This window comes from Meleagris gallopavo, chromosome 7 (genome assembly GCF_905368555.1).
Source record: "Meleagris gallopavo chromosome 7, MGAL_WU_HG_1.1, whole genome shotgun sequence".
NCBI lineage: Eukaryota > Metazoa > Chordata > Aves > Galliformes > Phasianidae > Meleagris > Meleagris gallopavo.
The window spans coordinates 26,393,290-26,415,163 of NC_139410.1; the positions used below are offsets into that span (position 1 = coordinate 26,393,290).

Genomic DNA, 21,874 nt, shown 5'->3' on the forward strand with positions numbered 1-21,874 from the left:
AGTAAAGAAAGGGAGTATAAACGGCCCTGTATAGGACCCCAACAAAACTTTGTGACAATATGTGATCCTGATCATGTTAAAGCTGGATTCTTACTGAAATCAGCACAGAAAAGAACTGCTGAGATGACAGGAGACTGAAGGACCTCTTAGGGCATGCAAGTGACTGCTCATTCAGCAGCAGAAGGCTGAGGTGAGAACTGATTGCTCTTTATTAATACACTGGTAGGGGAAATACTAAAACAAAGGGGGCATGAGAACAAGCGAGAATCAATTGCCATGAACAACTTGGGCTATCAATTTGGTGTTTTTCATTTACCTAACTAGTGAGGGTGTAAAAATTATAAAGACAAAAACATACCTGGTTTTAGCTCAGAAAATGTATTACATAGATTATTTGATACAGCTGCCTGCAGTAACTGGAGACTGGATTTGACAACCTAGAAGTTCCTGCTGGGCCTATGGCATAGTGTATTCCTGTGTCTTAGTGAGTTTCTATTACCATGAACTATCACCTCTATCTTACATCAGAAATTGCAGTACTTACTAATCCCTCCAGTCCTAAGAAATCTTTCTGTCCTTCTGAATTAAATTTCAAATAGAACATCCTAACTGTGGATTGCAAAGCCATGCGTTTGTTTCCTGCTCAAGTAAGTTTGTTGTGGCTATTATCATAAAAACTAATTTCTTTAGGGACCAAGGGCTCCTTGAATATGAACTGGAGCGTTTATGGCAAAACTTTACTAGCAAATAATAATTTTCTTATTTATTGTAATTCTTTAAGTGGCGCTTAATGAAATTTTTGGCCTCATGAAGTGATCAGCTTGGAATGACTTTCCCTCATATGAAAATATTTAAATACAAACAAAGTGTGCTAATGTGTTCAGTTACAGTCATGCAGGGAACTAAAGGGATTATGTGTACTAGGAGTATATTCCTGCCGCTTTCCAGAACAGCTTCTTCTCCAGGGAATAAAGTAAGCAGAAAACCCCCAAGGAGAGACTGCCACTGTAGGGATGGCTTGGGACAGGAGCATCAGAAAAGCGCAGTCGTGTTATTTCCATAAGCCCAAAACGCTGATAAAATAAATGCTGTAAATAAAAATGCATTAACAACATGCCGCTTTTCAAACTAATTGAGATGCAGCACGAAGATTGCTTTTCAGCAATACAACGTTCTTTATGCAGGAGATCATGCTGGGGCCTGCTGCAACAAGAACCATTGGGATAATGCTGTTTTGTTCTAACATCTGCATTTATTAGCTTTGAGATACTTCATTGTGACATTATGAGGTGTAAAGCCCTCAAGAATTGAACGCTATTGTTGCATGAAAGAAACTCTTTGGCCAGCACAGGCCTTTAGGTTTGAATCAGCAAAGGAGTATTTAAAACAGAAGCAAAAAAAATGGATATTCTGCTGATGGTTTTTATGACCTTGCTCACACTTCTGTTAGTGAGAAGACTTCATCAGCAAGGAAAGCAATGTCTCTAGTGTTAATTTTCCTAACTTCCTATTAGTCATTCAAACTAAGATAACCTTAGCTCTTGTGATGATCTTGTCCAAAACCTTTCAAATCAGATGCAAATCTTTTTTAGAGCACAGAGCTGTTAGAATATCATGAGCTCCTAGCCTGCACTGTGGTGTCAGGGGTCTGATTCATATTTTTAAGCACTGGTGATGAGGATGGGCTGCACTGAACACAAACTGATAGGCACTGATTCAATATGTGTGTATTTTCATGGGAACTGGCATTATTGTAAAAGAAATGGGAAGCACAGCGTTGGATTATTAGTCTGGTTTCCAGCTAAATCCCCAGCCTGGGTGCCTCCAGTTACAAGCACCAAATGTTAAGAATATAGAAGAAGCTGACAAAGTCCAGAAGAGGGAGCAACAGAATTATAGGGATGTTTGGTAAACGGAAGTTTAAGAAAACAATGAAAGGTTTGATGAGTCTAAATCATGGAAACCTAAGGAAGATAGTAACACGTTAGCCCATAAAAATGGGTTGCAAAGTGGATTAGAGATCTGGCTTATTCTGCACCCGCTGTGGAGCAGCAAAAGCAATAACCAGCTTCTCCAGTGAGCAACTTCTTTGAGCTAAAAACCATTCAAACTCATCTCTGGTGTTGGTTTTTCTCCTGCTGGCTGATGACACATTCACCAGTCGAATGGCTTCATTATTTTGCTGTATCCATGCACCATACTTGGCACCAGTCCTCTTCAACTTCTGGTGCTGTCCGTACCCACCTGTGCACTCCTCCTGATCTCTTTCTCTCTCCTCCTTTCCAAACATCTACATTCTTCCCTTGGTTTGCCTTTGCACTGATGGGATTTACTTCTACAAATCTCACTTTTATCTGTCGCTGCAGCTTTCCCTAATTTATTCCCTGTGTGGTGCCCCTCTAACAATGTTTTACTGCTTCATTGTCTTAGGGGAACCAATGGGACGAGAAAAAAAGATATATTAAATGTATCTGGCTCATTAGCTATGCACATTCTTGAATAACGGGTACAATTTAAGTTCACCATGAGAGCTGGGAGTGCTGGAGCTGTAACTTTATTTCTGCCTCCCTCAGTGACCTTGTGCAGTTTGTTAAGCTCCCAGGGCCATGCTCGTCTAAAAATAAAGAATATTACCTTTTTTTTTTTTTTTTTTTTCCCTTAGGGATGTGTGAGTCTTAACTAATAGACCCGTATATAATTTTTGAAGTTCTGTTTATATAAATGCAAAACGCTTATCTTTTTGCCTTCAAAACATTTACAAATGGTCAGGAGAATTTTTAGGGCTGAAAGATAAACAGCTCACAAGAATGAGAAAAATTAAAATGACACACGTGTGCACTTATCACAGACCTTTAGGCAGCCTCTAATTAAGTAATCACTACTTCTCAGCGTTATATAGATGCTATCGCATGCTGTTAAATTGCGTAGCAGCCTGTAATGCTGCGCACTCTGTTTGTAGAGGATAAGGGCGCTCTGGAAATTATTGAGATTAGTGCATTATCTTTCTAACGTACACTGTCATCAGGTCAGGATTGAGATGTTCCACGCTCAGCTCTACAAAAGGCAGCAGGGACAGCGTTTCTTCCTGACAGGCCACAACAATCATTAGCTCAAGGGGCTGCACAGGAACCATCTTACCACTGCCAGGCACTGTCTCAAGGCTGTGCCATCAGTATGTTGGCACTTGAGGTTCCCAGGGTGTCTTATTATATCAGTAGGGGATGCTTAGAGAAGGCAGACTTGGATTTGGAAAGTGCTGAGGCATTTTGGTGCTGTTCTCCTGGTCACCTTGCTGCTGAGACGCTGAGTGTGACCAGAGCATGAGTCACACAGCCAGCACTACACGGTGCAGCAAGCACTTGTACAGAATGAGTAAAAATCAAAGAAATTGAAGGTGTTAGCAAAGAAATGGACTGCTTGCCTTTGAGAGCTGAGCTGACTGAATAAAACTGCGTGATATGACAAGGAAACGGTAACGAGGAGAAACAGGGAGAAAATTATACACAGAATCATAGAACCATAGAATTGAGTTGGAACAGACTTTTAAAGGCCATCTGGCCCAACTCCCCTGCAGTGAACAGGGACACCTGCAGCTCCATCAGGTGCTCAAAGCCCCGTGCAGCCTGACCTTGGACATTCCCAGGAACAGGGCATCCACCCTCCTGTGGGCAACCTGTGCCAATCTCTCACCACCTATATCATGAAAAACTGCCTGATATCCAACCTAAACCTGCCCTCCTTTTAGGTTGAAACCGTTTCCCTGTGCCCTGTCACAACAGAGCCTGCTGGAGTCTGTCCTTTCTTATTCTACTATTGGTAAAGAGAGCTTTAATGTACACATCTCTATTTGGTGTTAGTAGCGACATTCACCAAGTTTCATCTTTCTATTGTCATTCAGAGCATGCTGTTGATTTCTCCGGGAATGGGCGAAATTATGGTCTGGCAGCCTAACAGGAGAACACCTATGTGAAGGTAAGCACACACCAAGTCCTTCGCACTTCTACTGAACTCGGTGGAAACCGGTCGAACAATTAAAAAGTTATCACACAGCGAAACCCAAAAAGCACGGTTACAAAGCTCATTTATTTTGAAAGGAACCCGAGCCAAAGGAATAGGCAAGCAACCCCGCCATGGCGGTAGGCCCGTCCCAACCTCGGCGCGTCGCCATGGCGACACCCCAGCCCCCCCCCCCCCCCCCCCCCCCCGCCACCCGCGGAGCAATGGCGAGGCAGCTTCCGCGTCACGTGATGGCGCTGGTGCGCCGGCGGACGTGGCCGGTCCCCACAGTGCTCCGCGGCCGCCGTGGCGGTGTTGGGGTGGCGGCGCGTCGCGCTCCGTTCTGGTGAGGCTTCCCGCGGCCGTTGCCGTGGCGACGCGGCCCGCCCGCCGCCTGCAGGTCTGAGGGAGGGCGAGAGGCGGGGGGATGGGGCCGCCCGCCGGCCCGGTGGGCTCTGGGCCTGTGCGCGAGGTGTCCGGTTGGGCCTTGCTGTCCAGTGTGTGCTGGGAACGGCTATACCGGGGTGCTTGGGAGCGTTGCCGCATTCTAGGCTCTTGGGGCTGAGTGCCTGCATAACAGAAGTGAACGGGATGATGGTTGAATGTGGCATAAAAGTAAGGCAGGTTGCGTTTTTCATCATCCGGCAGAAGGGACGGGCCTGGGGCCACGTGTCAAAGCGGCGGAGGCCGGCGTGCGGTGAACGGCGCAGGAACGGGCGGGCTGCGCTCCTGCACAGCGCCGGGCTTTGCTCTTCCCTGAACCCGCACGGCGGTGTCAGCCGGAAGGAACTCGGTGAAGACGTGCCGGCAGGTGCGTGCAGGGAACGGTGTGAGTAGCGCGAGCACAGCGGGATGTTGCTGTAATGAGCTCTCCCTGTTGGCTCCCGGGGTTCAGGATCTCCCCAAGCTAGTTTCTCCCCACGTAGTTTCTTTGGGAGCTTTTCAAGTTGTTTCTTGAGTTTGCTTGACATCTGGGAGTCGACAGCATCCTGTGACAAGCAATCTCACGGGCTGACTGCGCGTCCCGTGAAGAACCATCTGTGTTACTCTGAGCCCAATACCTGGCACTGCCCTCGGGGCTTACATAGAACAGGATAGCAAACCCCATCCCTCCCGTTTCCCCATACCTGTGGTGGGTTTATGGACCATTTGTGGTGTGAGTGCGGTCCGAGGACATAGATTATTATTATCTAGTATTAAAAGTGGAGGTTGACAGCCCTGCCTGCAGCAGGGGGATTGGAGGTTGATGGTCCTTGAGGTCCCTTCCAACCCAAGCCATTCTATGAATCTTTGATTTTTTTTTTATTTTTTTATTTTTTGGAGGAAAGCCTATGGAATTTGAAGTAATGATGAAGTAATATCTGCATTCTTGAAGATGAGTTTAAAAAAGACACTTAAACTTCTGAAACCAGTCCCATATTACTAATGCTCTTTTCTCAATCTCCTTCCTTTGTGTTGCATTACTGCCTGATGCCTTCTCTGAATCTGTTGTCTTGAGGGCTGCGTGAAGTCATTTGTTTCTTTTCGAAGGTTTAATAAACTTTTAAAAAATGTTCTCAGGTGAGGCTGAATGTTGTGTTATAGTATAGGTGCTGTACATGTGATTGTGCAACAGTGTGGTATTTCTTTTATTGACTTCATTTTCAGGTAGCTTTCTGAATGTGCTGAAAGCTGTGGCTTCTGCTGCTGTTCCAAGTTCAGGAAGCTGAGAAAAAAATAGATCTTTTCACTGGATGGGTTTTCAGAATGATGACAGTGGATGCTGATTAACTGTTGATATTAAGACAAACACAGTTTTTTCCCTGTGTTATTTTATAGTACATGGAGAGAACTGGCAGGTTGCAGTGTTGGCTTATCTTCTGTAACAGACTAATTTCTCTAAGTAGGAGTCCTGAGGAATGTAACTGTTTTCGTTCTAGATTTATGCAAATGTTTATTTAAGATAGACATCTAAATGGAAAGAATACCTCTAATGGGTTCATTATTGTGCCCACACATACATTCTGTTGTTAGTGGTACTTTCTTCATCCTTGAGTGTGTAACAGCTCTTGTTAGCCTGAATACTGAGAGCCTGAATGCTCTGGAAATACAGCTGTGGTCGTGTTGTTCCTAAATTTTCCAATCAGAGGAAATAATAAATTAATTGAATTTAATATGTGAAGTGTATGGTAGGATTCAGGCAAGGCGATGTTATTCTGTGTTAGTAATGTACTGTACAGCTGGCAATGTATTTGTTCCCAAATGGCTGAAGTAATGGGACTTCTTCAGCTTCCGGTAAGGAACACTGAAACGTTTTAATATTCCTGTTACTTGAGTACCCGTGTGTTCAGGCCTTTCCAACCAGTGTGCCCTCATAAAAAGAGCTTAAGAACGTTGTTAGCCAGTAAATGCATTCATTATTTTTTTCTGATTGTTCTCATCAGATGGCACAAGATGAGCTGTAACGATCAAGAGCATTTCAGTGAACAGAATAATATTTTTCCTTCCGAGAGCTGGCAACAGGATTCTGAGCTCCTCCTGCAGTGCCATCATACTCACTGCCTTTTCCTAGGATGGGACATGGAGATACGTTCCTGTTTTCACTTTAGCTGCTAATGGAGTTATTGGCTTCATCAGAGGAAATGCAGATCCATGAAATTACATTTTGTGCAAGTAAGTTAATGAGGGGAATTTTAAACCTTGCTATCCCACTATAGTTCTTATGTTCGTATTGATATAGCTTGCAGAAGTCCCTTTCAGAATTAGGTCCCAAATTATAATTATGTGAGAACCATTGCAATTTAAAGCTCCTCTGAAGTTTTGTCATGCTATGGAGCTGCTGCCATGGGCATGTGGCTAGCAGTATAGTTAAGGATACAAGAGCCATTTGTTTACCATATGAATTGTCCTGCTGGAAGCATATACATTAATTTCAACACACATAAAGAAAAATTTCTAGAACTGCAGGTTAAATTAACTCTGGGAAGTCCTGAAGTTGTTTCCTGGTTGCTTTTATTTTTTTGTTTGTACATCCTCTTGATCAAAGCACTTTGTACAGTGATGAATTCTGTGATGAAATGGTGAAATGACAAGCATACCTTATAGAGCTCAGAGGCTCTCAGTAGACTACAGACAGTGGTGGCTTCTGCTGCTGTTCCAAGTTCAGTGCATAGCTAACTTGCAGCATCTCAAAACAGGCTGAAGTTTGCTGATGAGGCTGAGCTTCTTAAGTTGGAAATTACAATAAATCTTCGTGTTTATATTAGCACACGTGTCTTTCTCAGCAGTAAATATACATGAACAACCTCAGTATTTATTAGTACTCAGTAAGTATCCTTATTTATAACCTTTGTGGAGTGGGAAAGTGGAGAGATTAGAATTCAGGGGAAAACCAGCTGTTTCATTTATTTTCTTTTATGAAGAGGCAGTGCTAATTGAGGAGAATTTGGATTCCTGGGTTTTCCGAATCCAGTCCTTGAGCTGCTAGGGCTCACAAAGCACTGTTAGTGTCGTGGTTTGAAAGGTGCTATAAACACGTCAGTATTGCACACTAAAGCATATTTCAGTTGTATTCAGAAATCTGTTTTCTGTTTCAGTTTATGACTATATGGAACTTCAGTAGCATCGTCTGAGGGAGGCAAAACCCACTTTTTTCCTAATTTCTGAAGTGATAGGTGTAGCAAATGGTAGGAGTCAGCAGAGCAGTGTTAGGAGTTGACAAGGAAGTGTTTGCTTTTGGCTTCAGATTGATTCTAGCAGTTCGCCCACTTGTCAGAGTAATCTTTCTTTAAAAAATCTGCATAAAGCTTGTCTTGATAAAGTTCTGCATGTTTTGATTTAACGTGAGGTTTGAAGAACTTGAAAGTTTTAAACTTGTCATCTCTCCTGAAAGACTGTCTGCGGAATGGGTGTTTATACAGTTGATAGTGTTAATTGCCTGCTAGAATTTTACTCCTTTTGTGTGGGAAATGTTTAAGTACACAGTTTTTTTGTTCTTTAAGTGTCTGGATTCCCCAAAGCTTTAATTGTTACATTTGAAAATTCAATACTGGAAAAGCACACAGGCTTTGCAAGCACCTTCTCAGCCTGCCCGGTGTTTCCATGTTACTGACAGACGTGTTTCACAGATGTAAAAGCAAGACCCAGATAAGAAGGAAGATGCATTATGTTTAAGAAATTCTGCTGTGATTTGGGAGGGCTGGATTACCTTCCTTGCTGTTTTATTCCTTGATTTTTATTATTTGATATCATCTCTATTTGTCAAGGCAAGCACTCAGCAACAGTTTCACGAAAGCGTATCAACACTGTTGCTGTAAAGACCTGGATATGTTTTCTGTCTGATATATGTTTATAGAACACACTTTTCCTATCCAGCTGTTGTTTGTGATATCGTTTTTCTCTCATTTGAAAAAATAATAATCAAATTCTCAGCTTGAAAGCGATTACAGCAGTGCTAAGGCTGAGTAATAGTGTATCCCCCTCCATAGATATCTCTGGGAGAGGATTTATGGCAATTCTGATTTAAAAAAAATAATAAATTGAAAATGGACATTCTATTTACTGCTGCTTTGTGTTTTAGGTGGAATAATAGGTCCTCTTCACTTAGAGGTTCAGTCTGAGTTGTAGCTGCACATTATCCCCCTGTTCTGTTTTAAGCTTGAGACCAACACAAAGTTTGGACAGTTTGATTAATCACTCCTTTAATTAACTCCTTTGTTTTCAGTTGGACCTCAGTTTTGATTCTGAGTTCATTTTGTGTTTTGCTTTAGGTTGTTGTTAACTGTTGGCAATGTCTATGATTTTATCTGCCTCTGTGGTCCGTGTGAGGGATGGACTCCCACTGTCTGCATCCACCGATTATGATCAAAGCACGGGAGTGCAAGAATGTAGAAAATACTTTAAAATGCTCTCAAAGAAACTTTCTCAGCTTCCTGATAGATGTACTCTGAAAACTGGACAGTACAACATAAAGTAAGGCTTCTCTTTTATATATGTAACATCTTTTGTCACACGTCGCATCCTTTGTCTGTAAAGTTAGTGCTTGTCAGTAGAAATGGTTATTCAGAATAATCATAGAATCACCAAGGTTGGAAAAGACTTCCCAGCTCATCCAGTCCAACTGTCCACCTACCACCAGTATTCCCCCACTAAACCGTGTCCCTTAGTACCACATCCAAAAGTTTCATGAACACCTCCAGGGACGGTGAATCCACCACCTCCTTGGGCAGCCCATTCCAGCACCTGACCACTTGTTTGGTCAAGAAATTTTTCTTAACATCCAACCTGAATCTCCCCTGGTACAACTTGAGGCCATTCCCTTAGTCAGGTCACTAATAAGAATAGTACTTGGCTGTATTTGTATATCAAAAGTTACAAATTGAGAAATAGTAGAAAGATTTGAAGCCTGCTTATGCTTCAGTAGAAGTTCTAGCTCAAAATTTATAACATCTAATTTCAAAGTTTTTGATGTACTAGAAGCATTTTTGTTAATTTCAAAGTTGCTTTTCACATAAAAATAATCACATTTGTCTTTTGTCATTGCAGTTCAACTATTTCTTATTTGTTTTCTCTTTTTTAGTCTACAGCAGATTTAAAAACTACATAATAATCCCAAAACTTGATTATCTCATCCGTGGATGAGTGGATGTGTGCATATGTATATACACATACACACATAGTGTACACGTGTAAAAACATTGACTAAAACTGAATTTATTTTCTTCTAGAATGGAGTAGACTTTTCATTAAGCATTAGTTCCTTTGTTATCCCAGTTTTTTGATTTTCTGATTGTGGAATATGAGATCAAACTAGTGAAGCTAGCCTATTACCTAGAAAGACATTTGAAATTCTGGTTTTGTTGTCTCAATTACAGCTTTATCAGTTCTCTGGGAGTAAGTTACATGATGTTGTGCACTGAAAACTATCCCAGTGTTTTGGCTTTCTGCTTCCTGGATGAGCTTCAGAAAGAGTTCATCACTACCTACAATATGATGAAGACAAATACTGCTGTCAGACCATACTGTTTTATAGAGTTTGGTAAGGATCTGATTTCTTTTCGTGCTCATTCTCACACTGACTCAAATGCTTATTTAAATAGATGTGCAACTTAATATACACAAAACAGAAACATCCAAGGTAGCTTGTAGCTGTGCTTCAGGTGGATTTGGAGTCTGATGTAACACCCATTAGGATCCGTTCGAAAGAAAACAACTCTTGGCTTTAAATTGGGCTACTAGAATTTTATGCAGACATTCAGGTAGATTTTGGCTCATAACTTGTTTGACCAAATCAGACTTCAGCTTCTCCTAGTTAATCATATATGGAGCTGATGACTTTGTACCTGTTAGCATTCCCAACCCGTAAAGGCACTGAGCTTCATACATTTCTCAAGTAAAAGATTGCATTTTCTTGTTGGCTTGTAGCTATGCTGCAGTTTTGATTCAGTGCACGAAAAGGAGGTATTTTTATTTGTCTTATGATAGGCATTTAATCTGCTGTCACGCAAGCTCCAGATACAACTAATCTCATATAAACCTGGTTGCAGCTCTTATGGATTCTATTAATATCTGTTGCTTTAATACTGTAAGCTGTGTGTTATTTTAAGTATTCTTATAAATGCACCAGAGCAAAAAAACCCTGCAGTTTTAGAGGAAGTTATAATATATATCAATATCTTACTAATATTGAGTAAATGCTCCATTTAGCTAATTTCTCTGTAGTTCAGTCAGTCTATTAGTAACAGTATTTGTATGATGTTTGTCTATAAAGATTTCCTTAAAATTATTTTATGCTTTCATTTTACTAATTGTCGAGTTTGAATATAGGTCTATTACAGTCTTTATGTTGGTACAATGTGGTATTGTTTTTCTCTGCCTGCATATTTTGCAGGCACATCTCATACCCAAGTTTATACTTGAATTCAGCAGTTAATTTTCTCCAAAGGATATTTAACTTAGCAGAAAAGCTGGAATAAGTGCAGTAAATCCATTGTATTAGCAATTCTTTCAGTATCATGCAGTGAAAAGTCTTGAGTTTATTCACTATGATAAAGTAATTAGCTTTCTAGAGATTCATTTTTTTTCCTGCAGAATTAAATAGCACATGATATATTAGTCACAAAACCGAAATAGTATTGGAATGTGCCAAGAAAAATGCAGGCATTTTAAACCATCTATTCAAATTTGGGATGTGTGTAGAGCATAAAGCTGCATGGTTTTGGATTACTTTATAAACAGAAGTCCACCAGGATATAACTTTTACATTTTACACAGATAATTTCATTCAGAGGACCAAACAGAGATACAACAACACGCGTTCTTTATCAACAAAGATGAATCTTGCTGACATGCAGACAGAAATCAAACTGAGGCCGCCTTATCAAATTTCCCTGTCAGAACTTGGTTCAGCTAATGGGTTTGCACATTTATCTGCAGCAGAATATAAGGGTACCGGTAAGATATCTGCAGGTAAGTTTTAAGCTTCTCTATTTGCATCTTTAAATGACAAAGATAGAGAGTTGTCTTTATTTTAATGTTTCATGGAATCATAGAGTGGCTGGGTTGAAAAAGACCACGATGCTCATCCAGTTTCAAGCCCCTGCTATGTGCAGGGTTGCCAACCACCAGACCAGGCTGCCCAGAGCCACATCCAGCCTGGCCTTGAATGCATCCGGAGTTGGGGCATTCCCAAAATGTTGGTTCTTTTCTTCAGGAAAATAAAAGGTTTTTCACTACGGCGTTCTTAAAATACATGTTATATTATGACAATTTTATGCTTTAGCTTAGATATCTATTTTGTTCTCAGCTCTAAGTGTTCATCTTTTCAGGGCATTCTTGATATGAATAGAGATATGGGCCTATTCAATGAACAACTTATCGAAGGAAAAAATCTACATGAAAATAAGCAAATGAAAAACAGCACTTAACAAGATGATTGGGTTTTTTTTTGTTTTTTTTTCCCACATTCTATAATATATCACAATCTTGATTATTTTTGCCCAGTGGGATGTGGATGCTTTGGAATTTCACAGTCACAGGTACTTCCTACGAGCTGTGCTAAAAGAAGTTCTATCTGAAATAAGTGCTTTATGTGTGATGTCAGTAATAGTCATTTTGTACTATTCACTTAAGCAGTCTTTAATTTTTTTTTTTAAGCTTCAGTTGACCTAATGTAGGAAGTAAATATGGCATGATGCGGTTTTCAACTGGGCTGAAACTTATGCTAAGATTTCTTATGTTGAGTGCTCTGAATCAGTTTGTAACTGGAAGAATTATAAACAATAAGCATTAATTTATTGCTGCCTGCATCAGTGTTGGCTGTACATTTAAACTGTCTATGATGTGGCAGATGATCATCTGATTTATCTTTTCCCCACCTTCCCACAGCTTGTCTGCACGGAAGCTGTTCTGTTGTCCTCTTTTATTCTGTCTTGGTTTCTGGTTCTTTTCCCCCTTTTGGTTACTTTTAACATTGTTCCTCCTCTGAATTCCGTGCATCTCTCTGTTCTGTTATCTGTTTTCATCCTTGAACTGCTGTAGAAACTTGCCATCAAAGGGCTGTACATTATGCAAGGTTTGCACTTTCCTCTTCCTTCAGCTCTTCCAATTTTAGATGCTACTGAGTAATAGTGTCTTGAATGTGACTTTTGAGCACGTCTGCTGACACCTTCATAATACTTCACAATTGTTGTAAATTCTCTCCCTCCTTGAAAAGAGCCTTCTCTGGATGTTTGCTACACGGTCTGTTCACTGGACTTCAGAATTTCCCTTTTGCTCTAAGGACAGCATAGAATCATAGAATCACTCAGGTTGGAAAAGACCTTAAAGATCATCGAGTCCAACCATGACCTAACCATACTACCCTAACTAACAACCTCTGCTAAATCATGTCCCTTAGCACCACATCCAAACAGCTTTTAAACACATCCAGGGATGGTGACGCAATCACCTCCCTGGGGAGCTTATTCCAGTGCTTAACAACCCTTTCTGTAAAGAAGCGTTTCCCAATATCCAACCTAAACTTACCCTGGTGCAACTTGAGGCCGTTTTCCTTGTCCTGTCACCAGTGAGAAGAGACCAGCCCCGCTCTTGCTGTAAGCACCTTTTAGATATTGGAAGAGAGCAGTAAGGTCCTTTTCCCCAGACTGAGCAGCCCCAGTTCCTTCAGTCTCTCCTCATAGGGCATATTCTCCAAGCCCTTCACAAGCCTTGTTGCCCTTCTTTGGACCTGCTCCAAGGCATCTCAGTGTCCTTTCTGTACTGAGGTGCCCAAAACTGAACGTGGTGCTCGAGGTGAGGCCTCACCAGTGCAGAGTACAGGGCAGTATGACTTCCCTAGTCCTGCTCACCACACCATTCCAGATACAAGCCAGGATGCCATTGGCCTTCTTGGCCACCTGGGCACACTGCTGGCTCATATTCAGCTGACTGTCCATCAGACACCAAGGTCCCTTTGTATCAGGCAGCTTTCCAACCACTCCTCCCCAAGCCTGTAGGGTTGTTGGGACCAAAACGCAGGACCCAGCACTTGGCCCTATTGAAACTCATGCATCTCACAAGAAGATGTGCTCTGTGTAGTGTAACTTCTACTTATGCTGTCCTGTTAAAAATATGGCACGCTACAAATGAACTAAGTACAATAAATGAGTTGGGTAGGAAGTCAGGCACAAGTGTTGTCGCATGGCATGGGAGAATTTAATGTGTTTTGGTTGTGCTGATAAACCATTATCTGTTACTTTCTTCTACCTGGAGTTGGGTGTGTATCCAAGCTGTAGTGTTTTAGCCTCTTACTGCTAAGTAGTTGACCAAAGCAGTCATTTCCTGTACTGAAAGTTGTGTGCAGTGAGTAACAGGGCTAAGCTATGCATCAGAGAAGCAGGAAGTGCAGATTATGGGTAGGATTTTGTTTCAAACGTATATGTAGGTGTTGACAGGAATTAGAAATAGGGTGACAATGTGCTGATATGTGAAATTTTAGGTATTTATTTGGTTCGGATAGATGGACTATTTTCTGAGCTTTTTTTCTTTTTTTTTTTTCCAACAGAGGAACAGTTCTTGGATCAAAATTCCTTTTTGCCTGATGGTGTACCCATTTTAATTTTTTTTTTTTAATAAATGTTCTTACAAGTAATGCAGTATCTTATGTCTTGTAAATTTCCTGAATTGTTATCTAAACTTCAAAGTTTTAGTTCAGAATTTCTGATTTCTTTGATCCTTGGCTTGCTGAAGAGAGTTTTTGATACAGCTGTTATGATCCTTGTAAGATCTGTAGATGAACTGAGTTGAGGACAGCTAACCTTTGCCCTGTCTTATCCAATACTCCTTCATTCTTATCGTTCTGTCTTTATTTTATTGTATTTAAATGACTTTTTTTTCCTTTGATAGTGAAACTGAGATTTAGTAAGCCCAGGAGAGCTTCTGGACATCAGTAGCAGTGCCCTTTAAAGTTTTTAGGTTTATTTGTTTGTTTTAATAAGAAGGAAAAATTATGATTTCATGCTTCTTCAGAGTCTCTCTTGTTTAACTGACAGCACTGTTTACTTTTCCTCCACATGATTCCAAAGAGGCAATTTTAAACACTTTAATACATGCTGCTTTACAGTAACCTGGTTACACCAGCGTGGAGAGCTGTGTGTGAGTTGTTAGAGTTCACTGGAGAGCTGCTTTTATTCCCTAGTTAGTGCTCATCAGTGTGACATCGCTTTGGTCATTTTTTTTGTTTAGTTTCTGCAACTTCATAAACTGGATGTGTTCTGAGTGCACAGCCAGGATTGACAGCCCACTCTCTCTATTAGTGCTGCGGCTCATTAACCTCATTCTTCACATCTTTACACTTGGGTGGTTCCAACAGAGTGATTTAAGCATGGTTCAGCAGTCCTTTTGTTTTCCCTGTGTTGCTAAGAGTTTTGCATCACTTCTTCATATTTGCTTTCTGTTATTAATTATGGAAAGAGACAGTCAGTGCAAACATACACAACTGTTACATACTTGTGATGTTGATAAGCCCAAAAGAAAGAGTATTTTAATTTTAATGTACTTCTAAACACTGTGTGGAAGGCCTGTATGAGGTTTTGAGGTTGGTAATGAGCTGTAGTTTCAGAACTCTTCTGTTTCTGCCTTTGATAGTACTCCCTGGCTGCATTTTTTTAAGGTAGAGGAGAGTAATAGGCTCTGCCTCAGAGTGTTCCAGTTCAGCAGGCAGCTAAATAAGTCTTGATAGTTCTGCTAATACATTAGTGTTAAAGAAAAACGAAGATTGTGAGAGGAGCTCCTAAGTGTGTGACCTATTACCTGGCTATTAATTGTGGGCAAATTTTACTAGCAAGTGCATCATTTGCCATTGATTTCCTGGCATGTTTAAGCAGCTTTCAGGACCTTACTGAGTGAGTTGAATGTACAAGAGTTAAAGACTAAATATAGTGAGACAAGTTGCTCTTAGATTAATTGAAGGAAAATATGTTTTCCTTCAAATCTTAAAACGTTTCCTCTTCTTAAAAAAAAAAAAATGCATTTTGTAGTTTGTTTCAGCAGCCTCCTGAACTAGAAGACACTGAAAAATTAGATTAATATTTTACTATATTTTTTTTAATATACCACTTTGACTGAGTTTTTCTTTTTGTCTTTTTGCAGCTCCTCACCAACGTCTGGAACCTGTGACTCTGCCCGGGATTGTCTCATTTGTACTTAGTCTCTTGTGTGGAGCATTGAATTTAATTCGTGGCTTTCATGCCATAGAAAGTCTTCTACAGGTATTGTAGCATGTTTATGAATGTGAGAGTTGTGCGTCGCAGTAATCATGCTGTCATCTCTGAATGTGCTTGCTATGTGAAGTAAGTCTTGCCAGCTTTATTTTCACAAATATTTGGTTGTGAGGTCAGATTGTTATTTGTGACACTTACATTGTTTATAAGCTGTGTATCCTTTCTGAGAGTGGTGCAATGTTCATTAATGTTGGGAAATACAGAAGTAGTATTGTTGAAGTTGGTGAGTGACCAACGCTCTCTGTAGATACTTTGGTAGCGGTGGGTATGTGAACACAGTGTTCTAAATTTATACCAGGATATGAATCACTTTAATAGATACTATGAAAAAAATATTTGTGAGGAAATGATGGACAGCTGTGAAAATCTGGCCTTTTTTTTTTTTTTTTTTGAAGTTCTGTGATGCAGAGATCTGGAAAGCCATTTTGTAAAATCCTTTTTTAGAAACCTTTCTGTGTTTTTGTTTATTTTTCATAAATGTTAGGTTACTTATTGTTCTTGGTGTTCTGAAAGGATTGATGCAAGGGAAACTGCTGATTGATTTCTTGTTTCCAAACAAAAATGTACAAAAAAAGTACCTCGCACCCCCACCACATTTATTTGCTTATGTGAACTCTGCTCAAACCTTTATTCTGGTTATTTAAATAGTTATATGTAAAGACTTAATGAAACAGTAATCTTGGAGGTCTCAGCAAGAGTTGAGCAAGAAGAATGAAAGTGCCCCGTGCTGTGGGGCCTTCTTGGCACATGGGTGGGATTTTTGACCCAGCATTTGTTCTGGATATTAGCCAAACTCTGTTACAACCTGTGCTTCAGCAAATATGCTGTGAGGCAAAGATTTGCTCGTGGTTTAGGAGAATACTGCATTATGTATGTAGGTCAGTTTTATCATAGAATGGTTTGGGTTGGAAGGCACCTTTAAGATCATATAGTTCCACCCCCCTGCTGTAGGCAGGGGCAGCTTCCTCTGGACCACGTTGCTCACAGCCCCATCCAGCCTGGCCTTTATGTACAGACCTGCACATTTTTGTTGTTTGTTGTTGTTTTTGTTTTTTAAACACAGAGTGGAAACATCTGTACATGTCAGGTATTTTTTTTTCCCATCTTTTCCTTCAAGAAAACAAAATTTTCTAATAATCTGTCTGATAAGCTTGTTTTGTTTGTTCTTGTGGCATTAATGTGGAGTTGCCTGCATTGTTCTCTGTGTAGCATTTTACCACACCCTAGTGGCCAGTTTGTGTCCTTCTCTTTTACCTTGTTTCCCATTCTTGGAAGCTGCAGGAGAGTAGAGTTGGGCAAAGCTGATTTTAAAGGCTGTTAACAGTGTTTAGACTTGAATTTTCAGAGGCATCTGGAGAATGTCCAGTGCCAGCTTTGATTTAGCTTATACAGGAATCTGTATAAATGTCTGTGTAAGGCTGTCTTAACATACATTGAAGAACTGCCATAGGTGCAATCTGGTATTTCATTTAAACATTGTAAAACATTGCTTTTTGCTTTATTTTCACAGAATGAAGGTGAAGATTTCAGCTATGTTATTGCATTTTTTCTTGGAACAGCAGCCTGTTTGTACCAGGTGTGTTCTGGTGCTTGCCTAATTCACTAAAATTGAGACACATCACTCAGTCATGCATAAGTGTCAACATAGAGTCATAGAATTTTAGAAAAACGTATTTTCCTAAATGTCACAGCTACTTGGATAGAATCATTATAAAAATAATTTCTGTATTTTAATGCATTGATCAAAAACGTTGCACAGTAGATTCATACATACATCTTCTCTCTGCTGACATGTTTTTCCAGGTAGTTGATTAAGAGATCTGGTGTAGCTTATCTGTTATAATCTCCATCACTTGAGACTTTTTTGTTTACTTCAAGTACAAGTTTCTTAGCTTAAGTGTATCTAGCATTTCTTTCCTTCGCAAGGATTTGAGTATATATATTAATACATAGGCACTGCACCCAAGATTTTCTCCCACTTCATATGTTCTCATGCATCTCTTTCCTTTTAAAATCTTTCAGTCACTTTCCACTGTGTTTTCCTGTCTCATATTTTGTGCTTACATTTCATGTCTGTAGGTTTTCCATAAAGTAACCCCAGTAAATTATATTGTTCGGCTGCAAGTGTAAAATGCTTTGGCATTTTTTGAGGAACATAAATAAGTAAAAGAATGAAATAGAATTTCCCTGGCATAGATAAAACGCAGCAAATAAATAACCAAGAACATACTTAGATAATCTGGTGATGAATTTGGTTAAATATTGGTGTGAACGTCATTATTTGCTCTGTGGGAAGAAATTTCGATTAAAAATTAAACCTAAGTGATGATGGTATTTTCCTTGCAGCCCAGCAAGAACTGTCTTTGACAGATGGAAATGGCTCAAGTGCAGATGAGACAAACTTTTTTCTTTTCTTTTCTTTTTTTTTTCTCTTTTTGTGGAAATGAAGTAGGCAGAACAGTAGCAGAAGTGAAGATAACGCTCACAAAAGACTGTGGCACAGTTCTGTCCTTTTAGAGATTTTCCATGTCTTTCCCAGTTTTTCCTCTGAAAAGGACGTAACGCTGGGTCTTGTTTCTTCTGAAGCAGAACAAAGCGTGTTTTTGACTGGAGATTGCCAGGAACATCCACTTTACTTTAGCAAGAGCTAAGTTAACACTGGTGTTACATGTTTTCAGTTCGACTTGTTTGCGGGATATTTTCTGGTAATTCATTAATAGCTAGAGGCATTTCTTTATTGGAAGCTGTTTTCTGTGCAGTAATACCGTTTTTTTTTCTCCTGACAGTGTTACCTGTTCGTATATTACACAGGCTGGAGGAATGCCAAATCCTTCCTGACTTTTGGGTTAATCTGCCTGTGTAACATGTACCTGTATGAACTGCGCAACCTGTGGCAGCTCTTCTTTCATGTGACTGTGGGAGCGTTTTCGACGTTGCAGATTCGACTGCGACGACCGCAGGGGAAGTCCCCAGATTACAATGTCTGACAAGTCCTGGAACATTTAGAGGCAGTCTTGTTCCAACAGATATTCACTCTCAGGAATGTAAAGCTGTTCTCCAAAAGAAGGAGCTGGCTGGATGGCGCTTTTTGGTTTTGTTCCTTTTTTTTAATAAAGCAATGTAAGATGCCTGCGGACATTTTTCACTTGCTGGTTAAAAAAACTTTTCTTTTAAAGGAACAGCTGAGGACACAGATGAATACAGAACTAGAGGAGAGAAGTGGGTCATATCGTGTAGTAAAATATATGTTGATGGGAGACTCATTTGGGGGAATTTGGGGGCATGAGAAAAGCTTTGCTCAAGTGTATGTCAATGGAAGGAACATATAGAGTATGTGTCCTGCATATCATGCAAGCTCTTCACTTCCAAAATCAGTTTTGCCTTTGTGAGGCAGTAGAGAATAGGCTAAGTTAATGTTAAAAATGCTGTTGCATATTAGCAAACTAGATTTGGAATATGTAACCTACTAAATTTTGGAATGTTTTGTTACACGTTGACATTCGCGTGAGTGTTTTCTTGATTAAAACATAACCTGGAAACTCTTTGTTTCTTGAGATCAGCTCTTTGGCACCTGTGGCCCTCCATCTAGTGCTATAAACACTTGTATGTTTTGTCACTGATGGTTTCCTTTCGGTTATCCTTGGAAAGTGGTCTGTGTGGACAGGGTTTTGTTTCAGGAATGGTCTGAAGAGTTCTGCCACTTAACCCAGGACTTCAGTGCACTTCCTCTGAGCTGTGGAGAGGTTGAAAGGAAACGGACCAGTGGGTGAGTAAAAAGTAAAAAGAGTAAAAAGAGCTATTGTTCTTTTTATATACCTTTACAAATGGGGGATTGATGAGATAAACAGGAAGATAATAAATCAGTCTGATGAACATAAATGAAAAACCAAATTGGAATGTTGTTCGTTTTTGTGGCTTTATGTATTTTTATGCTGTGATAGAACCTCTTGTGTTCAAGAGGGCCATCCTTGAGGTATTCAGAGGTATTCCTGAAGTTTGTGGAATAGACCTGGAAACATCTAGCATTTACAAAATACAGTAGCAGCAGTGTTGTACCACTTTCAGTTTCTGTGATTTCTATGATCAGTTAGATTGCTTCTATATTTGGTAATTAGATGGCAGCTATCTGTGCTGTTTCATGAGATGCAAGTTGAGAGATTTTTAATGTTTGATTTGTAGTAATGTAAAAATTCACTGAAATAGTTTTTTTTTTTTTTGAATGTATTGTGCAGTTGGATTTGGAGACTGGCAGAGCTTTACTGTGCTCTAAGGTGTCACACTTCATTCCAAAATGGTGCGTGTTTCAGTAGGCTGTTTAGAGTCAGATTATCACTAAGAGAGCTGGATATTTTATTTAGTTCTTTAAAAAGTCATTTTAGTCAAGAAAACTATGTAAACCTGAGAAAGAAACCAGGCTTAATCTTGCTCATAAAGTCCAGAGCAGTCCTGCTGCCTTTTCAACCCTAGTTGGTTGGTAGGGAAGTTCTCATGAACACCCAAAATACTGCTTTGTTTTTGGCTTCTTCTGTTGTGCATATGAGGACTTCTCTGTTGCATCATGTCTTTGGTTTATATGTCAGCAGATAATCTTGTTTTCTCTGTGACCCCTTCCTGCTGTTTCTTAAGGAATTCCTTCCTTAAGGAATGAAAACTTCCTTTGCTACAGCGTGTGGTGGCATAATTTTGTTCCAGTTCTGCTGTCATTAAAGTAGTGGATGATTAGCAGATGCAGTGAATGAATGCAACTGTTGCGTAGCAGAGGACAGTTGGGTTTTTGTTTGCTTGTTTTTATGGCACTGATTAAAAAAACAATTTCTCAAGGAAAATTCAATGATGCGTGTTTGGTAGTCTGACTTTTCATCACTTGATTATTACTACGTGCTAAAAATGTGGCTTTTGAGGATATTATTTTAGCTTGACTGTAATGTCAGGATGTGCTGAAATGTTGCGTAAGATGAAATGCAAGATAAGCGAGAGCAGCTTAGAGGTGAAAGTTGGCTGCTAATTCCCAGGGCTTCCTGTCTGCTTGGAACAATCCAGAGTTAGTGAAGAAATAGTGGGTGCTTCCCTGCTAGTAGCTGCAGATGTCAGAGTTGGACTTGTGAGGATGGATTAATGAAAGATGAATACTCTCTGGAGCAATGTGGTTTGTTTTGCTTTGAGTTGTGCCAGCCATTCACTGTTGCTTGGCTTTTCTGTGGCATCTAGCAGAAGCAGAGCCCACCTCATGCTGCGTTTATGGCATTTGTCCTCTCTGAGGTTGGAATGGGTACATCCAGCAGCCTCGGTATCATTTTGTTTGTTTGTGTTTTGGTTTTGAACAAAGTGTCACGATCTGAGCTCACTTGCAGTAAAGAATCACCCAACGCTTGACTGATTTTTACAGTGTGTGAGGTTTGATTACCCCAGAGTGCCCTGTTTGAGCTTCTAGAAGTTTAATTCATTTTTCCTTATGTGCTTTTCTTCAGTGTCTGAGCTTGCTCTTGGTGGTCTGGTCTCTTACATTCAGTATTTTGGGCCCAAATCACATAAACAGGCTCTGACTCTCTCGTGTAAGCAATGTATCTAGTGAGGGATGATAGAATGAAGGCAGCTTTCCATCATGGAATGTATTTATGTGTTACTTGGACTGATTTTTAAATATTTCAAAGCTAGCAGAGATCTCTAAGATGACAGAAAATGGTTTCCTTTGCAGATATTGTGGTTACTTAACATTCAGTATGGCTTCTTCAATATATCAATCATTTCTTTACTGAAGGACCTAGGAATGACTGATTTGGGATAATGTGCCTGTGCTGTCCAGCTGAAGCTGCACGTTTGTTTCCAGTAGATGGCAATAGATGTTTGGATCTGAAACCGTGTGCTCAAAAAGATGTAGGGCCAGCTGCTGGTGGTGCAGCCTTCTGTGTCCATGCTGATCCTGGGCAGGACAGGCCTGACACGAGGCACACACTCTCCCCACCGTGTTGTGCAGCTCTTTTGAGCAAAATGGGGACAGAGAGGTGCACAGGGACGGGAAAATAACAGCAAACCTCTGCTTCTTATAGCAAACTGCCTGCCTGCTGACTGCCCAATGCTGCTGCTTTCACTGCACTCCAGCTTCTTCCATTGAAAAGCTCCTGACAGAAGATCAAGAGAAT

General features: G+C 40.3%; 1 protein-coding gene across 5 annotated transcripts; it reads left to right on the forward strand.

Moving 5' to 3' along the window:
- Positions 1–4,214: 4,214 nt before the first annotated feature.
- Positions 4,215–19,273, forward strand: SEC22A (SEC22 homolog A, vesicle trafficking protein). Of its 5 annotated transcripts, none has more exons than XM_085227804.1 (9): positions 4,229–4,342; positions 4,645–4,807; positions 6,420–6,648; positions 8,745–8,946; positions 9,849–10,012; positions 11,248–11,442; positions 15,604–15,722; positions 17,245–17,310; positions 18,521–19,273. In XM_085227804.1, the coding sequence occupies exons 4-9, from the start codon at positions 8,765–8,767 to the stop codon at positions 18,719–18,721; spliced, it is 927 nt and encodes a 308-aa protein (XP_085083930.1). In that variant the 5' UTR covers positions 4,229–4,342; positions 4,645–4,807; positions 6,420–6,648; positions 8,745–8,764; the 3' UTR covers positions 18,722–19,273. The 5 variants fall into 5 exon arrangements, with proteins under 5 accessions (XP_085083932.1, XP_085083930.1, XP_085083933.1 ...); XM_085227803.1 differs by having other exon boundaries at positions 4,241–4,396; XM_085227806.1 differs by lacking the exon at positions 4,645–4,807 and having other exon boundaries at positions 4,215–4,342.
- Positions 19,274–21,874: the final 2,601 nt, after the last annotated feature.